Raw genomic sequence first — 17,743 nt, forward strand, 5'->3', positions numbered from 1 at the left:
CCCCTCTTCTTTTTATAACAGTCTGCAAACGTCTGGGGACTGGGGAATTTTGACTAGTCAAAATACGTTTATAGATATCTACAATGTGCATGCAAATACACCTTTGTTGAGCCCCACCTTAAACATTTTATTTAACCAATCCTAGCTTGGAAACTGTTAAAAATGTAGCTGGTGCATGTGTAAAAGTGGTAGGCTATACAGAGATGACTTAAATAGGCTTTTGTCCTGTTTTATATCGTAATGGTGAGACGTGTGTGCTGTGGATTAAATTTTGTTAGGCTTTATTTACAAACAAACACATGTATAAGCCTCATGTCAGCTGTTGCAACATTTGATATAATGTTTAAAAGAATAAAAGTGTCTATTTACACTAAGTGCAAATAGCCCACCTTGTTTATGCTATCCGTCCTCCAACATGTGAGTAGAATAGTGAAGATTGAAAAATGCTGCTAAATCAGCGTCTGTTTCAGTGGAGCATGTCTTTTTGACGCAACCGACCCAAATTCGCATCCTCCTTTTGCAGAACATTTTTTCTCCTTTTTCAAATCTCATATCGTATCAGAAAGGCATTTAATTTCAATAAAAATGAAGGAAATAATTAAAACGTTGAAAATAAATATTGCTTAGGATTAGGGTAGGTGTAGGGAGGGCTTTATTGTCCTAATAAGGTGGCATCCATTTAAAAAGTTGAATTAAAATCATAATTCACATTCAATATGTTATTATTGCGTACTGTTTTATAATGAACTAGAATACTGTGGCACAGATAATTGCCACTATTTGGAATAAGTAGTATAAATATCAGAAAATCTTGCCATTTTTACATAGTGCAAATAGCTACAGTAGATTCTATTTACACTAAGTGTAAATAGCATATCGTTAAAAATACTATTTTCACTTAGTGTAAATAGGTTCCATTGCTATTTGCACCTAATGTAAATATAAATTATCACTAAGAAAATATGATATTTGCACTTAGTGTAAATATAATCTAATTGTTATTTACACTAGTTCAAATAGCCGCTGCCTAAAAGAATACATTGGCGCTTATCACTGAACACAGCAGAATATCATCATCATGGATCTCTTGCTATAATACAATACAATACAATACTCCCACCTTGTGGGCTATTTCCTATGGAAGCTTGTTTCCACCACTAAAAAAAGAAATAATTCAATGATAAATAAATAAATAGCAACTTTTATCTCACTTATACAATTTATAACTTGCATTGTTTATATCTCACAATTCTGAGAAAAAAAGTCAGAATGAATGGTAAGATAAAAAGCTGCAAATTACCTTTATTTTTCATTCCATGACACAAGTGAACCTGAGTTCATACACAATGTAATGTAACCTACTTATAAATGTCATCAATGCCAGATAAAATTTATTATAAGTTTTATTATAAACTTTATTATAAACTGACAGATTACAATTATTAAATTGTAATCTTTTTAAAATCAGCCTTCTCCTTTTTTGACTGCATCTGATTATGAGGCATTGTTCTGATGCGTCATGCATTTATTTACTATTACTATTTTTCATGTGTGTGTGTGTGTGTTTTGGTATAATTCCATTGTTTTTCATTATGTCTAAATATATAATAAATAAATTCAGAGTTTTCTGCCTTTATTGAACATTACACAGCATTTGGTCCGTCGAAACAAGCTGCCAAAATGACACAAGTGAACCTGAATTCATACACAATATAAAGTAACCTACTAATAAATGTCATCAATGTCAGTTAAACTTTCATTAAATTGTAATCTTTTTAAAATCAGCCTTCACCTTTTTTGACAGCATCTGATTAGGCATTGTTCTTGTCCGTCGTGCATTTATTTGTACTATTTGTCTTTTTTTTTTTTTGTATAATTGCATTGTTTTTCATTATGTCTAAATATATATAATAAATAAATTCAGACGAGCAGTTAGCGATTACTCTGCATTTGGTCTATTTTGCAACATGATTCAATTAAAACACAGTGCTATACACACATAACACAGGAGACCTTTTACCACACAAGGCTGCATCCAGATTTATTTAATAATCCATGAAGCACTTCATCCAGTAGCTTTTATCTCCGTGACAACAAAAGCAGACTTTTATTATTTTGTTAGCAGTTAGAAGAGTAGATGGTGAGGAGCTGAGTAAATTTATTCTGATGTCACACAGGAGCAATTCAACTAGGAGCAATTGCAATTCAGATATCTTAAACTATAATTGTGACTAGTCGAAATTGAATTAGAGATATCTCTAATTACATTTGTGGATGTATGACGCTTCTATTGAAGATCTTTATAAAGTAATTACAGATATCTTAAATGGAGTTTTGACTAGTCATTAAGTATTTAGAGATATCTCTAATCTGATTTCTTACTAATGCAATCATAATTGCAGATATCTCTAATTGTCATTATGACTAGTCGAATTATAATTATGATTATCCGAATTACAATTGTGACTATCCAAAATTATATTTAGTCAAATCCCAGTTTTAAATGCTAAAACGGCTTATAACACGGAACATTTACCAGTCATTTGATTGACGTTATCTAATGCAAAAGTCTGAAATTAGAGCGCATTTAAACACTTCCATTCGCCATAGGCTTAAAGGGTTAGTTCACCCAAAAATTTAAATTATGTCATTAATGACTCACCCTCATGTCGTTCCAGACCCGTAAGACCTCCGTTCATCTTCGGAACACAGTTTAAGATATTTTAGATTTAGTCCGAGAGCTTTCTGACCCTCCATTGAAAATGTATGTACGGTACACTGTCCATGTCCAGAAAGGTAATAAAAACATCATCAGAGTACACAACACTGCAGTGCTGACGTACGACGCTGCTGACGTGTTTTCTGGTGCGCCCAATAACAAAGATAACACGTCAGCAGCTTCCATCACAGTCTACACAACTACCACTTTGATACTTCAAGATCATAAAAAAAAGTCGCTTTGGATAAAAGCGTCTGCTAAATGATTAAATGTAAATGTAAAACTAATCCAAAATAAATCGAGTGGTTTAGTCCAAATTTTCTGAAGAGACTCTATCACTTTACAATGAACAGATTTACCTTTTTTTTTACATTTAAACATTGATCAGGGAACATAAACAAAAACAGAAAATTTGGACTAAACCACGATACGTATCGATTACTTCTCTTTATGGATTAGATCTCTTTATGGAGTTTATGAAGTATTAAAGTGGTAGTTGCATGAATCATCATTCAAGGGACAGAAATCTTATATTCTATTAAAATATCTTCATTTGTGTTTCAAAGATAACAAAAGTCTTGGCTGGGTAAACTAATGAAATTTTCATTTTTTAACTAACTCTGTAATAAAAGAATGTGGCCATATGTGTCACCCAAGATGCATGCTAATGGCAAGTCGGAACAAAGCCACTGTGTGGCTACACAATCAACTTAGCAGAATGGTTCCTGAGAGAGATATTGTCATTAATTGTTTTTTTCTTTTTCTTTTTTCTTTTTTTTTTGGGCTTCTCCCAAGACCTTCAAGGACCCAGCTGTAAAGGAGGATGGAACTGATGTCTAAGGTTAGACTATATTTCAGAATAAGAATATCTATATTCATGCTTTATCTATATTCTGTGTTCATGCATTTTTTTTGCTGAATTTGTATGTTATTTAGAATGGGACAGCGATATTGCATCATTTGGTCTCCTACTTCATTTGATTCCACCATCATCAAGACTGCAAGGGACCTGGAAAAATGTCATCCTGTCAATTTGAAAAACATCTTCAAAAAGGTACATTTGGACATTTCTGTCACTACCTATTGTCTGCCTCAAAATATTGCTAGATGGGTTGTATATGAAAGACTAATATAAATAAAATCAGTTGGAGAGCTGACCTTGAGTGTTATTTTTGCCTTTGATCTGCAGGGACCAACAAGAAGAAGACCTGTAAATAGTGTAATTTTTCTACACTATAAGGTGCTATATTAACACTAAAAATTCAACACTACGAATGGTGTACTTTTAACACTAGACAGATTGGGACCATATATGATCTTTAGTAGTGTTAACATCGACACTTTAAGTGTTGAATTGACACTGCGTTTTTGTTTAACCTCAGCTAAGCCTGCAATTGTTGCTGCAATAGACATGTTTGGTTGTGAAATTCATGTTGATTACTGAATAGATCATAATAAATAAATATGTTCACAATTATATTTATTGTGACACTGAATTATTATTTTTAACTCATGAAAATTATTCAGATACAAAAAGAATGAGACACACACAGTGGTTTGTTTTACATTTCATTCTTCTTCCCAGTTTATTGGTCAGATACACAGTTTATACTCTTCTTGTTATGCATATTCACTGATTTTGATGTACTCCCAGAATTGATTGGATTAACAAATGAGCAGATTATCATTAGACCACCTTCTTCAGTTTATAATTTTATATGGTTTTATCTCTTTTCAAGACCAAATGTATCTGTCAACTGATAAAAACACAGCAAACTCTGTGCAATTGTGCATTTTCACAGAAATTGTACGAAGTATGGACTTTACTTTCATTAAAAATGCAGGCTCATTTTGTAAATGTAAGTTATTGAAATTATAGAGAAGCGCAAACTGGGTGCTTAATGCAAATGTAATTGGCCACATTTACAAAATAAAGTGATTATGTTCGCTTGTCAATGCAAATGTCTCTTTATGTATAGACAATAGAATGAGGTTAATCGCTGTCTGTCAGTTTATAGTTATTGTGTGCATTTACAAAGACACTTATGAATGGAACACCACAAACAGGTTTTGGTTTTTACTTTTCATCAAAAACAAAGCAACTTTAAGTAAATAGTGTTAAAGGAATTATAATTTGAATCCATTTTAATTTAAATCTAAATTTAATTTCAGTCAGCTCAGCCTCAGAAGATGCATGGCTTCATAGCAACTTTGTTGCCATTTGTGTACACCTATGCACTGGGGAAAAAACGCATAAGTTCCCTGTTTTACAAGAGTGCAGTGTTTCTATTATTATTTCTTGATTTCTCATGATCTCGACACAAGTGGTTTTCTTGTGGTCTAGATATAAAAATAGCTGGAAACTTGAGAAAGTAAAAATAAAATAACACATGGCCTCTTAGGGCTTCCGTGGCGCATTTATAAATTAAAAAGAAGCAGCCCCAGAATGGAGCCCTGATGTACTCCACTAATGATTGGGGCAGATGATGAGGAAAACTTGCCTAACTCTACAGAAAATTACCTGTCTTTGAGATATGAGTTGAACCATCATAAGGCTGTGCACATGATACCGATCAAATGTTCAAAACACCAAATGAGAACATTATAATATACAGTATAAAGGCTGCTGTAAGAGCAGTAGAATCAGTACCACATTTTTATCGGCATCAACTGCAACCAAAATGTCACTGAACTCTTTAAGCAAAGGAGACTCTGTACTGTGATAAGCAGTGAAACCAGATTGAAAAGTTTCTGATAAGTTAAGAATGTGATTGACTGTAATTGCACAACTTTTTCTGAAACTTTTGACAGTAATGATATCTTTGAGACAGGATGAAAATTATTAAACCAACTTTAATCCAAACCTTGCTTCTTAAGTAAAGGCTGAACAACCGCATTGCACCTTAAAGCTGCAGTCTGTAACTTTTGGGGCTTGCGTCTGGCGGAAGAACATTGTAGCCAGAGCTACTTCTCTCTGTTTACATCTATGGCGAATCACGCAGGTACTGTGCTACTCTGCAGCGTTGCTGACCCCAACCAGACTAAAATAGTCCAAATATAAACACTTATTATAGGTGTACCGTAGTGATTCAGGATAAGACAAAAACACGGTTTGGAAAATGGATTCATAATGTACTCGCTCATTATATATTTTTTTTTTTTACATTTTCACCACAAAACAACACTGTGGCACAGCCCTGCGCTGATTGGACCAGAAGAGCCGGGAGCGGTGGGTTTTGCAGACGCGAGCCCCAAAAGTTACCGACTGCAGCTTTAAAGCAATTCGGAACCACACCAGTGTCCAAAGATGAGTTAATCAACACTTTACTGGAAAGACTGGTTTTATGATCTCTGGGGGATCAACATTGAGTGAGGATGTAGTTGTCTTTGTTGGTGCAAAATAAAAATGACTCTCATCAGCATAAGAGACAAACTCACTCTCAGTTGTCTTTTAAAGTTTTTTTCTTTGCAAAGAAGGTCGGACATCATACAGAAACACAAATCGCTGCAGAGTGTGACAAAGAAGGGAAGCTTCTAAAGCTTAGTTCCCCCTATATTTAGAGCCTAAATTACCTTCTAAGTCATGGACAGACGCCTATGGGTCTCTCAGTTGTCCCCCTCTCAGCCCAATATGGCTCTGTGGATTTCTTGTCAACCATACATCTTATGCTTAGGCCCCAAACCCATTTCTCACTTTGACTACACAGCAGTTCTAAGAAAAACATGCACTACATAATGTTCCACAAGCATATCAGATCATGCAAAAATCAATAGAAAATATTTTTTCTTCCACATCTTCATTTTGTTAACAAGATCAGAGAGTTCCATTAAAGAGACATGTTGAAAACGACAAAAGAAAAATGGACTGGCCAGCGAGTTCAAAGACAGGTCAGAGAGTAAAAGATAAACTAATGGCACTCACTTTATCAACAAAAACTGTTACAAAAATGCTCACAGAGCTCTGGTGATGGTTCCCTAGAAAACTAGGAATTTGGGTTAATTACTGAATTGATTGTGAAGAACAAGATCCTAGGTCTATGACAGTACACAGTAATCAGATAAATATTTTTATCTAGCTGACTTAGCAGCACTCTGAAGCTTAACCAGACACTTTGAAAATCTCAAAACTCACAGTCAGATGATCATGCTTCCATCTCCTCTCTGCTTTACAGCACGTCTGTCTAAGAAAGTAATAAGATTTTACCTTTGGTTGTTTCGGTTTAAATGGAGCAATCAAATCTACAATATTAGAACAAACTTTGTAAAAAAAGGGAAATCAAATCATCAGGCCCATAGGACGTCTCTGCAGCATTCAAGATAGATTTTTCAACAGCATTAGCTAGATATTCTTCACTGAACTAAGAAACAGTAAGTGAGTTTATAAAACAAGAATAAAAGCCAGCAGGCTTATTCACAGTAGCAGAGCTCCCAGCAGGAATCTTAAAAACAATGGGTTTGTGATCAGAGAAGGAAGCATCATCAATGAATGCATTATCTACAGAAACACATATGACATAATAAGGTCAAGTGTTTGACCAAGAACATGAGTTGCTTGATTTGTATGTAGAGAAAAACCAAATGAGTCCAAGATTAGGGATGCACTGATTATTCGGCAAACGAAATTATTCAGCTGAAAATAGCAAAAAAAGCTCTTTCGGTGTTGGATTGAATAAGCGAAAAGACCGAATAAATTGTATTGAACAATGATATGATGCGATTAAATAGCAACCAGCCAAGAGTGAGAGGCGCGCACTCTTTAATTAAGATTCAAATTAAGATCTGTAATAGGCCTATTTTCTAATGTTTTAAAAGAATTCTCTTCTCAGCAAGGCTGCTTTTATTTGTACAATTAAAAAAATAAATAAAAATACATGCCTGATTCAAAAAGGGGGTCTGAAGGCCAAAAATATTATTTTACTAACTTATTCATTTTAAACTAAATTGTGCTTTGTTGGTATAGTGTCTTCTAGAATGTTGAAATATTTTTAAATTGGTGTTTTGTAATTGATTTTTTTTTCTTTGAAAAGCAAGACAAAACAGTAAAAAGCACGTTTTGTCTTTTTAATTTATGCAATGTTAAATAAAAACCTGGCAAAATACATGGGGGGAAAAAAACTTGAAAACCGTGTGTTCGGTATTTGGCCGTCGGCCCAGTGTTTCATTTCGTTTGGTTTCGGATTCAGACAAGAATTTTAATTTCGGTGCATCTCTAACAAAAAAATGAAAAAGTCTTTTTAAGTGATTGTTTAAAAACCATAGCAACCCCATCACCCCTTTACAAGCAGATCTTGGGGTACTAATAAAACAGCAGTTCGATGGACAAAGTTCTTCAAAAACTGACAACTCACCAGCACCGGCCCAAGTCTCAGTCAAAAACAAAATGCCCAGATCACAATGGGTAAAAAAAAAGTCATACAGACTTAGCGTTCACTAAGGCCATATTCAAAGGAGGCTGGGACGACAATCCAGATCCAGATGTTGAACAAAGTCCAGTTGGCAGGACTTTAAAAAATACCTATCCCAAATGTGAAAATGCCCAGAGACTGGGAAACACCCTCACTTGTTCCGCAGAGATACTTGAGCTCATCGACTGTGTCTGAAAGCTGAAAATGCTGCTTTCAGTTGATTAAGATGAATCACTTGATGTATTCCCCAATTGTAATTCACTTCGGATAAAAGCGTCTGCTAAATGAATAAATGTGAATGTAAACTATCCACACTGAGATCAGCTGAAAGGCTTTATTCCAGCATGAATTAACATGTGATTCTTAAGTTTTCCTTTCTGTGTGAAACTCTTTCCACACTGAGAGCAGGTAAAAGGCTTTATTCCAACATGAATTAAAATGTGATTCTTAAGGTTTTCTTTACGTGTGAAAGTCTTTCCACACTGAGAGCAGCTGAAAGGCTTTTCTGAAGTGTGAGTTAGTAAATGATCCTCAAGTTGCCGTTTCTTTTTAAAGCTCTTTCCACACTGAGAGCAGATAAAAGGCTTTTCTGAAGAGTGGGTTAGTAAATGATCCTTAAGTTGCCGTTTCTTTTTAAAGCTCCTTCCACACTGAGAGCAGATAAAAGGCTTTTCTGAAGAGTGAGTTACCAAATGATCATTAAGGTATCCTTTCTGTGTGAAACTCTTTCCACACTCAGAGCAGATAAAAGGTTTTATTCCCGCATGATTTAACATGTGATTCTTAAGGTATCCTTTTCTTTTAAAGCTCTTTCCACACTGAGAGCAGCTGAAAGGCTTTTCTGAAGAGTGAGTTACCAAATGATCCTTAAGGTATCCTTTCTGTGTGAAACTCTTTCCACATTGAGAGCAGGTAAATGACTTTATCCCAGCATGAATTAACATGTGATGCTTAAGTTTCACTTTCTGTGTGAAACTCTTTCCACACTGAGAGCAGGTAAATAACTTTATCCCAGCATGAATTAACATGTGAGTCTTAAGGTTTGTATTACTTGTGAAACTCTTTTCACACTGAGAGCAACTGAAAGGCCTTTTGACTTCTGTTTTTTTAATGCTGCAACTCACTGCTTTTTCTCCATTGACATCCTGACCTTTCTGATCCTGATGTTTCTTCTCCACCTCATTCAGATCTTGTCTTTCTTCTTTCACTTTCATCAGGCCTAAAATGAATAAATGAGAATCAATTGGGACATTTGGAAAAAAGGAAAACATTTGTGTACTAGGACTTCAACAAATAGTTATTTTGATAATCGTTTAATCTAAGAATTTTTAGAACGATTAATCGACGATCATTTCACTGATTAATTAGTAGACTGACTGATAATTCAGCTTTTGCAATTAGTTAAAACAGGGGTCTCCAACCTTTTTTACACCATGGAAAGGTTCCGCTTTGAAAATATTCTTGGGGACTGGCTCTCTCACATCTCATGTATATATGGAGATGTGAGATAGGAATGAATGGTGTTCGCGTGCTGTCTGAAATACGTCTCTGCACGTTTGCACGCTGTGGAAAACAACATGGGAGTAACTAATCAAGTTCTCTCTTTCGCTTTCTTCTTCTTCTTGTGGTTTAAAATCACTTGAATGTGTAAATTGGCAAATTAATCTGCAAATCACATGCATGTTGAACTGTGGTGCCTGGTCTGTACATATAACGGATCAACAGCGATCTGTTTAACCCCTAATAGCCTATAGATACGACAGATAAGAACAATCATTCATGTACTAATTGAACATTTAATTTACATCAAACATCAAATTGTTACTCCCTAGCAATCGCATATAACAAACAAAAATACAGAATAATTAGGGCAATAATTAACACAAAAATAACTGAGTTTCATATATATATCACACTTTCGTGCGACATATATATATATATATATATATATATATATATATACATATATACACACTTTCGTGCGACCTGGTGGTTATATATAAATATATATGTTACTTCAGTTTTTAAAAATCATTATGCAATTACAATTATTATACAATTAATTCATACAAATAAATATTTAGCACACAAAATAGATGACAGACAGATAAACTCTCATTCACTATTTAATTAGCTAGGCTATATGAAAAGTAACTGAATGACACATCATTCTAGTGGTCGATCGATATTGGTTTTTGACAGCCGATGCTGATATCTTGGAAAGGAGGGGGACCGATAGCCGATATAAAGTCTATATTATATATATATATATATATATATATATATATATATATATATATATATATATATATATATATATATATATATATATTTTTTTTTTTTAAATTTCAATTAATTAATATTTAAAAAAATGTAAATCATTTGACAATGGATTAAAAAACAAATGTGTAAAATAAACATACTTATACTTTAGATGACAAAGTATTTTTCACAAATTAATACATATTTAATAAAAAATATAATTAATAAGGAAGTAAACACTTTTACCAATCGGGAACTCAGTATTCTGGGAATTTTGTGTGCACTGGGAATCATATTTTTCAAACAAAGCCAGGCTAATACTCCTTTTACATACAGCACACAGAGAAAATGACAGAATATGACAGTGGACAAATGTATAAAGTGCAGCATAATTTGAAATCACGAGTTTAAAGCTTAAAGCATTTAATTCACACGGACCGACCATCACACAGAGAACACACGATCATGCTGGATAAAAATGCACACTTCACAAGATCTCACAGCTGGATTCGAGGTTTGAAAATAAATGTTTATTAGTCAGTCAAAGATGTGTTTAAATTATATAAATGCATATTTGCTTAATGCTGACGGTAAATGAGAAAGTATTAAAATGTTTTCTTTTCTAATACTAATAATACAAAAGCAATCATTATAATACTTATACATTAATTCCTTTGTTTAGCCATTCTATCTGATTATTAGACAGACTTCTATCCGTATTAGACAGAACTGTTAACGACGACAGAGAACAAGAGGGAGAGTGTGAGCTGTGTGCGCTCTGGCGAGCAGAAAAACGTATCGGCCGATGCCGATATTTGAAAAATGCCAAATAGCGGCCTACATATCGGCCTTGGCAATATATCGGCCAACCATTTCATCATTCTGCCTAATATCTCCTTTTGTAATTGGGCTGCACGGTATATCGTTTCACCATCAATATCGCTGCCAGGTTCCACATGGACCTGGCCCTCTGTCCTTCCCCCTGTTCTGCCTCTGCTCCACCGCCCTCCTGGATTGTATTGAGTTGGGAGCATCACTACAATCAATCTCACACAACACAAACCCTACGAACTTCGGTTCACTCACCACCAGAGGTCACCCGCTCACTACATGGACTCTTACTCTACACAGACTGTTATACTATACCTGGGACTACATATCCCATCATCCATTGCACACAGCTGTCACCAATCTCCTGCTCACCTGTAAGCGATTACACCCACTATATAACACACACTCAGATCCTGCTCAAGTCGCTGAGTATTGTTTAGCATGTATCACTGTGATAGCTACTGTACGGAGTGTGCTCTAGTTTGGATAATCTAGTTTTAGTCTTGCCTTGCCTGTTTTCCTGGTTCCTGATTCTTGCCATGTATCTTGGATTAATCTTGCTTGCTGTTTCGGACTGTGTTTGCTCCTCGCCTGGATTTCTGCTCACGTTTATAGATAACCCCTCTTGTCAAGCTCTCTGGATGTTGTTTGCTGATCATTGATCCACGCTTGCCCTAGGAATACTCTATGTCTTACCCTCAATAAACCTGTGTGTCATTGTCTGACCCTTGCCTGTTTTGTCCATGGTTAAGAATAAAGCTTTGCACATGGATCCACACGCACGTCTCACCAGCCCCGGTACAGAATACTCGGCCCCACGAGGATCCAGCGGCTTTTCTGAGGAACATTGACCAGGTATGGACACGGCAAGAATTTTCAAGTCACCATTGATCATCATGAGGCAAGTCAAGTCACAGCTGATTATCCAGTGTCAAGTCACAGCACAGCTGATTATCCAGTGTCAAGTCACAGCACAGCTGATTATCCAGTGTCAAGTCACAGCACAGCTAATCGTCCAGTGTCAAGTCACGTCACAGCTGTTCGCTCAGAGTCCTGTCACTTCCTGTCTGTCACACCCAGATCCTCAAGGTCTCTTCTTCAGCATCCCAGACAGGCATCCAGCATGGTGGACCTACCGCTGGTGTCAACACATGCTGCTGGTATCCCTAAACCAGCGCTATCAAACCCTTTTACCCCAGAAGTAATCCCCTTTACTGCTACATTTCCCTTATGTGGGATTGCTCTCTGGTGTGTATGGGCTGCATTAACTACCACCGAAGTACCAGAGCCAGCGATGTCCGCTGAAGGATTGCCAGAGGTGACGGCTGAAGCTGCAGAACCTCCGGAAATGGCAGTGCGCGCTTTGGATTCTCCAGAGGTGGCAGCTGAGGCTGCAGAACCACCAGAGATGGCGGTGGCCGTTTCAGATTCTACGGAGGTGGCGGGCGTTTGCTGCAGAACCTTCTGAGTCGTCGTCTTTCACTTCAGCTCTGGTTACGGTAGTAGTACCCAGCAATGCACCTTCAACGTGTCATGTCACGGTCAATGGAACCGTTGATGAACGCTATACCTGTCAGGTTAAAGAAAAGGTTACTGAACTCTCCCTGTTTCCTGATGGTACTACTGTAGAACCTCCAGAGGTGGCGACATCTGCTGCAGAGGTCTCAGTGGTATCCGCCTGCGAATCCTCATCCTGTCCTGTCACGGCTATGGAGGCCATCTGCAAACTCTCAGCCTGTCCTGTCATGGTTGCTGAGGCTGTCTGTGAACTCTCTGTCTGTCCTGTCATGGCTAAGGATGCCGTTTGCAAACTATTGTCCTGTCTCAACCCAGCCGAAGAAGCAGTTTCTGAACTCTCAGCCTTGTCTGTCACTGCCATGAAAACCTTTAATGAACTCCCTGTATGTCCTGTTAACCCTGTCACGAGTCCCTGTCCTATGTTGATTAATGAGCCTGATTCTGACATGTCAGTCAGTCTAGTTTCAAGTCAAGTCTGCTTTATTGTCAATTCTTCCGCATGTACAGTACATACATACAGAGAATTGAAATTGCGTTACTCTCAGACCCATGGTGCATACAGATAACACTAACAGTAGAGCCTAAAAATACAGATAGATACAGATCAAATCTAAAATATAAAATACAACTATACAAATAAGAGCATGTAAAAATAAAATAAAAATAAAGTTAAATAAAGTAGTGCAAGGCACATGGCAGATAGAGTGCAAACCAATGAGGTGAACAAACAGTGCAGATAAAAAAGATTGTAATGCAAAAAAGCTTATTCAGTCTGATTAAAGTGACAAAGGGCTCCGAGAGCAGTTCTTTTATTTAAACTGACTGAAGGGGTAGTAGAATTTCGTCAGTTCTATGCTGAATGAGGTAGTGAGCAGACCAATGCCGCACAAAGTGACTGGTGCAGTGTTCAGTGTGGTGGTGCTGGATGTGTTGCTACCGACCCGTACGGCCTAAGGTCTTCCAGTCAGAAAGTCCAACAGCCACTTGCACAGCGAAGTGTTGAGTCCCAGCTGGACCAGTTTGTAAATGAGCTGTTGAGGTATGATTGTGTTGAATGCTGAACTGAAGTCTATGAACAGCATTCTGATGTATGAGTCCTTTTTGTCTATATGTGTGAGTGCTGAGTGGAGTGCAGTTGTGATGGCGTCTTCGTCGGTTGGACCGATATGCAAACTGGAAGGGGTCCAGGGAGGGGGGGGAAGTACATACAGTCAGTACATACAGTTCTGAACAATGTGTTTGTCTACTACCATTAAGGGACCGGAGTGTGAACTGTCAACCTGTTCAGTTTCAGTCAATGAGCTTCTTTATGAAGTGTCTGCCCGTTCAGTTGTCACCAGGGAAACTATTAATGAACTTTTTGTGTTCACTGCCTTGACCCCATAAATCCATCAATCCTCCTCATGTCACATCTCACCTCTCACTATACACAATATCCCAGTCTCTGCCATGGGTATCTACTCCAGTCTGGTGGTCTTCTACTCTGTCTCCTCCGCCATGGAGGTCTTCTGCTCTGCCCTTGTGGGCTCCTGTTCCGCCTGCTCCACCATGGAGGTCTTCTGTTCCGTCTGCTCTGCCCTGGTGGGCTTCTACTCGGTCTCCTCCAACGTGAAAGTCTTCTGCTCTGTCTGCTCCGCCCTAGTGGGCTCCGTTTGCTCCGTCCTGGTGTGTTTCTGCTGGTGGGTTTCTGCTCTGCCGTGGGGATCTCCGGACACATCTGCTCTGCTGTGGTGGTCCTCAGCTCCATCTGTTCTGCCAATTCTACTTTGCCACTATCTCCATCCCCACATGCACCTCTCCCGCCTTGGTGCTCTGCTCTGCCGGCTTTTCCCTTTCCCCGCTATCTCCATTTCCACATGGACCTGGCCCTCTGTCCTTCCCCCTGTTCTGCCTCTGCTCCACCGCCCTCCTGGATTGTATTGAGTTGGGAGCATCTGGAAGCCGCTCCTGGGGGGTGGGGGGGGTCTACGAACTTCTGTTCACTCACCACCAGAGGTAACCCGCTCACTACATAGACTTTCACACTACACAGACTGTTACACTATACCCTGGACTACATTTCCCATCACCCATTGCACTGATTGCACACAGCTGTCACCAATCTTTTGCTCACCTGTAAGCGATTACACCCACAATACAATACACACTCAGATCCTGCTCAAGTCGCCGAGTATTGTTTAGCAAACAATATACTGTGGAACAAACAAGTTTACTTTGTAAAGCCTGCTGCAAAACTGTTACTGACTTACAGTGAAATTTACCAAACAAGCATATATTGTTCTACTGACACGTTCACATGGTTGAAAATAACCACAGTCCTATAGCCACTTTACTTAACAGGGATCAATGCTAAGAATTATTTCTACTGACCTGGTCAGGCCAGTGGTTCAAATTTTTACTTGCCCTGCCAAAAAAAAATAAAATAGTTGCTGTTATAATTTTTTTTTTTTTTTAATCTGTTATCTTGTATTCTAATAAATAAGCTTATATGACACCAATATTTTAGACACAAATTAAATTTTACAATTCTCTATTTCAATTTCGATACCACAGCAAAAATCACTAGCCAAAAATAAACATAAATATAAAGTTTAAACATTATTAAAGACAAGTGACAGCCAGTAAATAAGAACAAATGAACAAATTACAAGTAATAGCAAAATTAAATATAGGCCTATAGCACAAAAATAGAAATGAAAAGATACTTTATATTTTTATATTTTTATATATTCACATACACAAAAATAAAAAAAAAACACAAAGAAAATAGCATTTGCATATTCTTCACTCTGTTTTGCACCTTGATTTTTCATAATCATTTGAAATTAGAGGCAACCACGTAATTTTCCACACAAATGGCCTTTGGGAAAATGATTGCAATGCAGTTTGTGTGCAAGCATGGAACAGAAGATGTATTCAGAATTCAATATAGATTAATCATTGTTAAAGCAACAAATTTACTTGCCAGTACGGGTTTTTGACATACTTTTGTATGTAGGCTATTCCGTTCAGGTGGCATGCGCGAGACGTGGCTGTCTGTGCACGCGCTGTTCACACAGAACACAGCGCACGCGTGCTGAATGTAGTTGTCTTTCATGCCCAAATGCTTTTTAATCGCTTGAATTCTTCTTTTTTTTTTTATAAACAAGTCTTAAAAACACATGCAAATGATTAAATGCTGTGACGACATTCTAGTTGCCCGATTGAGCAAGTGACAAATCCGTCTACTGTCCAGAACATCTTTCACGCTGGCCCCAGGCCATCGGGCAGTCCTGATTGTCGAGCCCTGTTTAAAATGTGGCTTCTACTAGCGTAAAAATTAATTCATTCTCACACACTCTAAGTTCAACACAGTTTTATGATTCCAAAAAGCGAAAATTAAGTCTAATAATGAAATCTCCTCGTTACCATAAGAACTTTGAAACATGGATTTAAGACATACAGTTTAGGTCTTATGTTTACATTAAGGATCTGTGAATGTTGTCTAAAGCTTTGTTAGCTTAAATGTACCTCGAAGAGTCACGAGAAGATGCAAGAAGAATAAAAACCAACCTCCTTGTTCTGGTTCCTCGTGTTTTATTCTCCAGGGTTCTGGTTCCTCGTGTTTTATTCTGCAGGTTTCTGGTTCCTCGTGTTTTATTCTGCAGGTTTCTGGTTCCTCGTGTTTTATTCTCCAGGGTTCTGGATCCTCTTGTTTTATTCACCATCCTTCTGGTTCCTCGTGTTTTATTCTGCAGGGTTCTGGTTCCTCGTGTTTTATTCTCCAGGTTTCTGTTTCACTCATGTTCTCTTCACTCTCCTCTTTAACAAACACCATTTTCACAGCAGCAGATTTCAGTTAAGATGATACTCCAGATATTTCTACTTGATTCAAAACTTAGTCACGACTGTGAGGACGAGAATATTACAGGTATTTACTGACATGATTCAAAAACACTATTTTTCTATTTACAGAAACAACATTTCTAACTGTTTATATTAAGACAGCATCATGACAAAACAGAGAGAGCAGTGAATATGGACTTCTTCCTCTGAGGTTTAATGGCGTTTGGCAAACAAACATGTTTTAGCGCCACCCGCTGGACTGGAGTGTGAAGTGGCAAGTGGAGGGAAATAATACGGGGAGATTTGTTTTTATTTTGAAAAAAAAAAAAGAGGCCAATCTGCACAAATAAATGATAAATAAATTATAGACTCGCATGGTATTTGATCAACACCAACAGTCTTCGTGAGTGAGCATTGTGCAGCGCTCTGATCAGTTTGCACACGTTGCTCATTTATTGATCCGAGCTGATAAGCAGCTCAAACGAGTAGCGCTGTATTGTTACACTTTTTATTTGTTTGCCGTTTCTCATATGCAACAGAAATAGCATCCACCAGCTCCACCGAAAAAAGAAAATCACAAAAGATCCAACTCTGAAAAAAATGAGACGCGGCAAAAAATGGTCGCAGTCTGGATCCAACCTGTTTGTTTCAGCAATATTAATAAAGGAAGAAAAATAAACTCCAACCTGTTTGTTGTCAAATCAATATCTAATTAAAGGTTCTCTCTGTCTCTTTAATAAACTCAGTATTCCAACACTCCATCACTACCTGATGATCTTATTCTGTTCAGTATCCTCTCATCTTCTCTCTGTCTCTTTAATAAACTCAGTCTTTGCAGATTCCAGCTCTTCCTGATGATTTGATGCTCATCTTGTAAACTGATGGGGATATTCCAGCATTTATTGATGAACTGCAGTTGGAGGAGCTTCACTGAAGAAGCTATATATAGGCGAAATGCACCAATAAAAGTAAATAGCAGCAAGAGGAAAAAATATACCAAAAAGAGCACAATATAAATAATGTATTTTTTTCCAAATATAAATAAGAAAAACTGTTGAAAAAATTAAAATTAAATTACATTATTTATATTGTGCTGTGAAAACTATGTCAGTGTATATATATAGACATCAGCATAATAAATGAGGTGAAAACAGGAACTATTGACATGAAATAAAGAGCTTTT

At 37.2% G+C, this 17,743-nt stretch overlaps 1 protein-coding gene and 1 long non-coding RNA gene across 2 annotated transcripts; one reads left to right on the top strand and one right to left on the bottom strand.

The window, feature by feature from the left end:
- The first annotated feature begins 3,501 nt into the window (after nucleotides 1-3,501).
- On the top strand, nucleotides 3,502-4,771 carry LOC122136620. Its single transcript, XR_006154270.1, has 3 exons — nucleotides 3,502-3,560; nucleotides 3,656-3,773; nucleotides 3,909-4,771. It is a non-coding gene; the product is annotated as an uncharacterized LOC122136620 (long non-coding RNA).
- Nucleotides 4,772-7,716: 2,945 nt separating this feature from the next.
- LOC109071349 (gastrula zinc finger protein XlCGF8.2DB-like) lies at nucleotides 7,717-16,435 on the bottom strand. Its single transcript, XM_042720991.1, has 2 exons — nucleotides 16,288-16,435; nucleotides 7,717-9,343 (listed from the first exon to the last, which is right to left on the bottom strand). Exon 2 carries the CDS (start codon nucleotides 9,336-9,338, stop codon nucleotides 8,445-8,447), a length of 894 nt encoding a protein of 297 aa, XP_042576925.1. The 5' UTR covers nucleotides 9,339-9,343; nucleotides 16,288-16,435; the 3' UTR covers nucleotides 7,717-8,444.
- Nucleotides 16,436-17,743: the final 1,308 nt, after the last annotated feature.

Source organism: Cyprinus carpio, chromosome B3, assembly GCF_018340385.1.
Source record: "Cyprinus carpio isolate SPL01 chromosome B3, ASM1834038v1, whole genome shotgun sequence".
Taxonomy (NCBI): domain Eukaryota; kingdom Metazoa; phylum Chordata; class Actinopteri; order Cypriniformes; family Cyprinidae; genus Cyprinus; species Cyprinus carpio.

What these genes read in the sequence shown, in the direction of transcription:
- LOC109071349 (XM_042720991.1), bottom strand. Translation starts at nt 9,338, where the DNA reads ATGAAAGTGAAAGAAGAAAGACAAGATCTGAATGAGGTGGAGAAGAAA.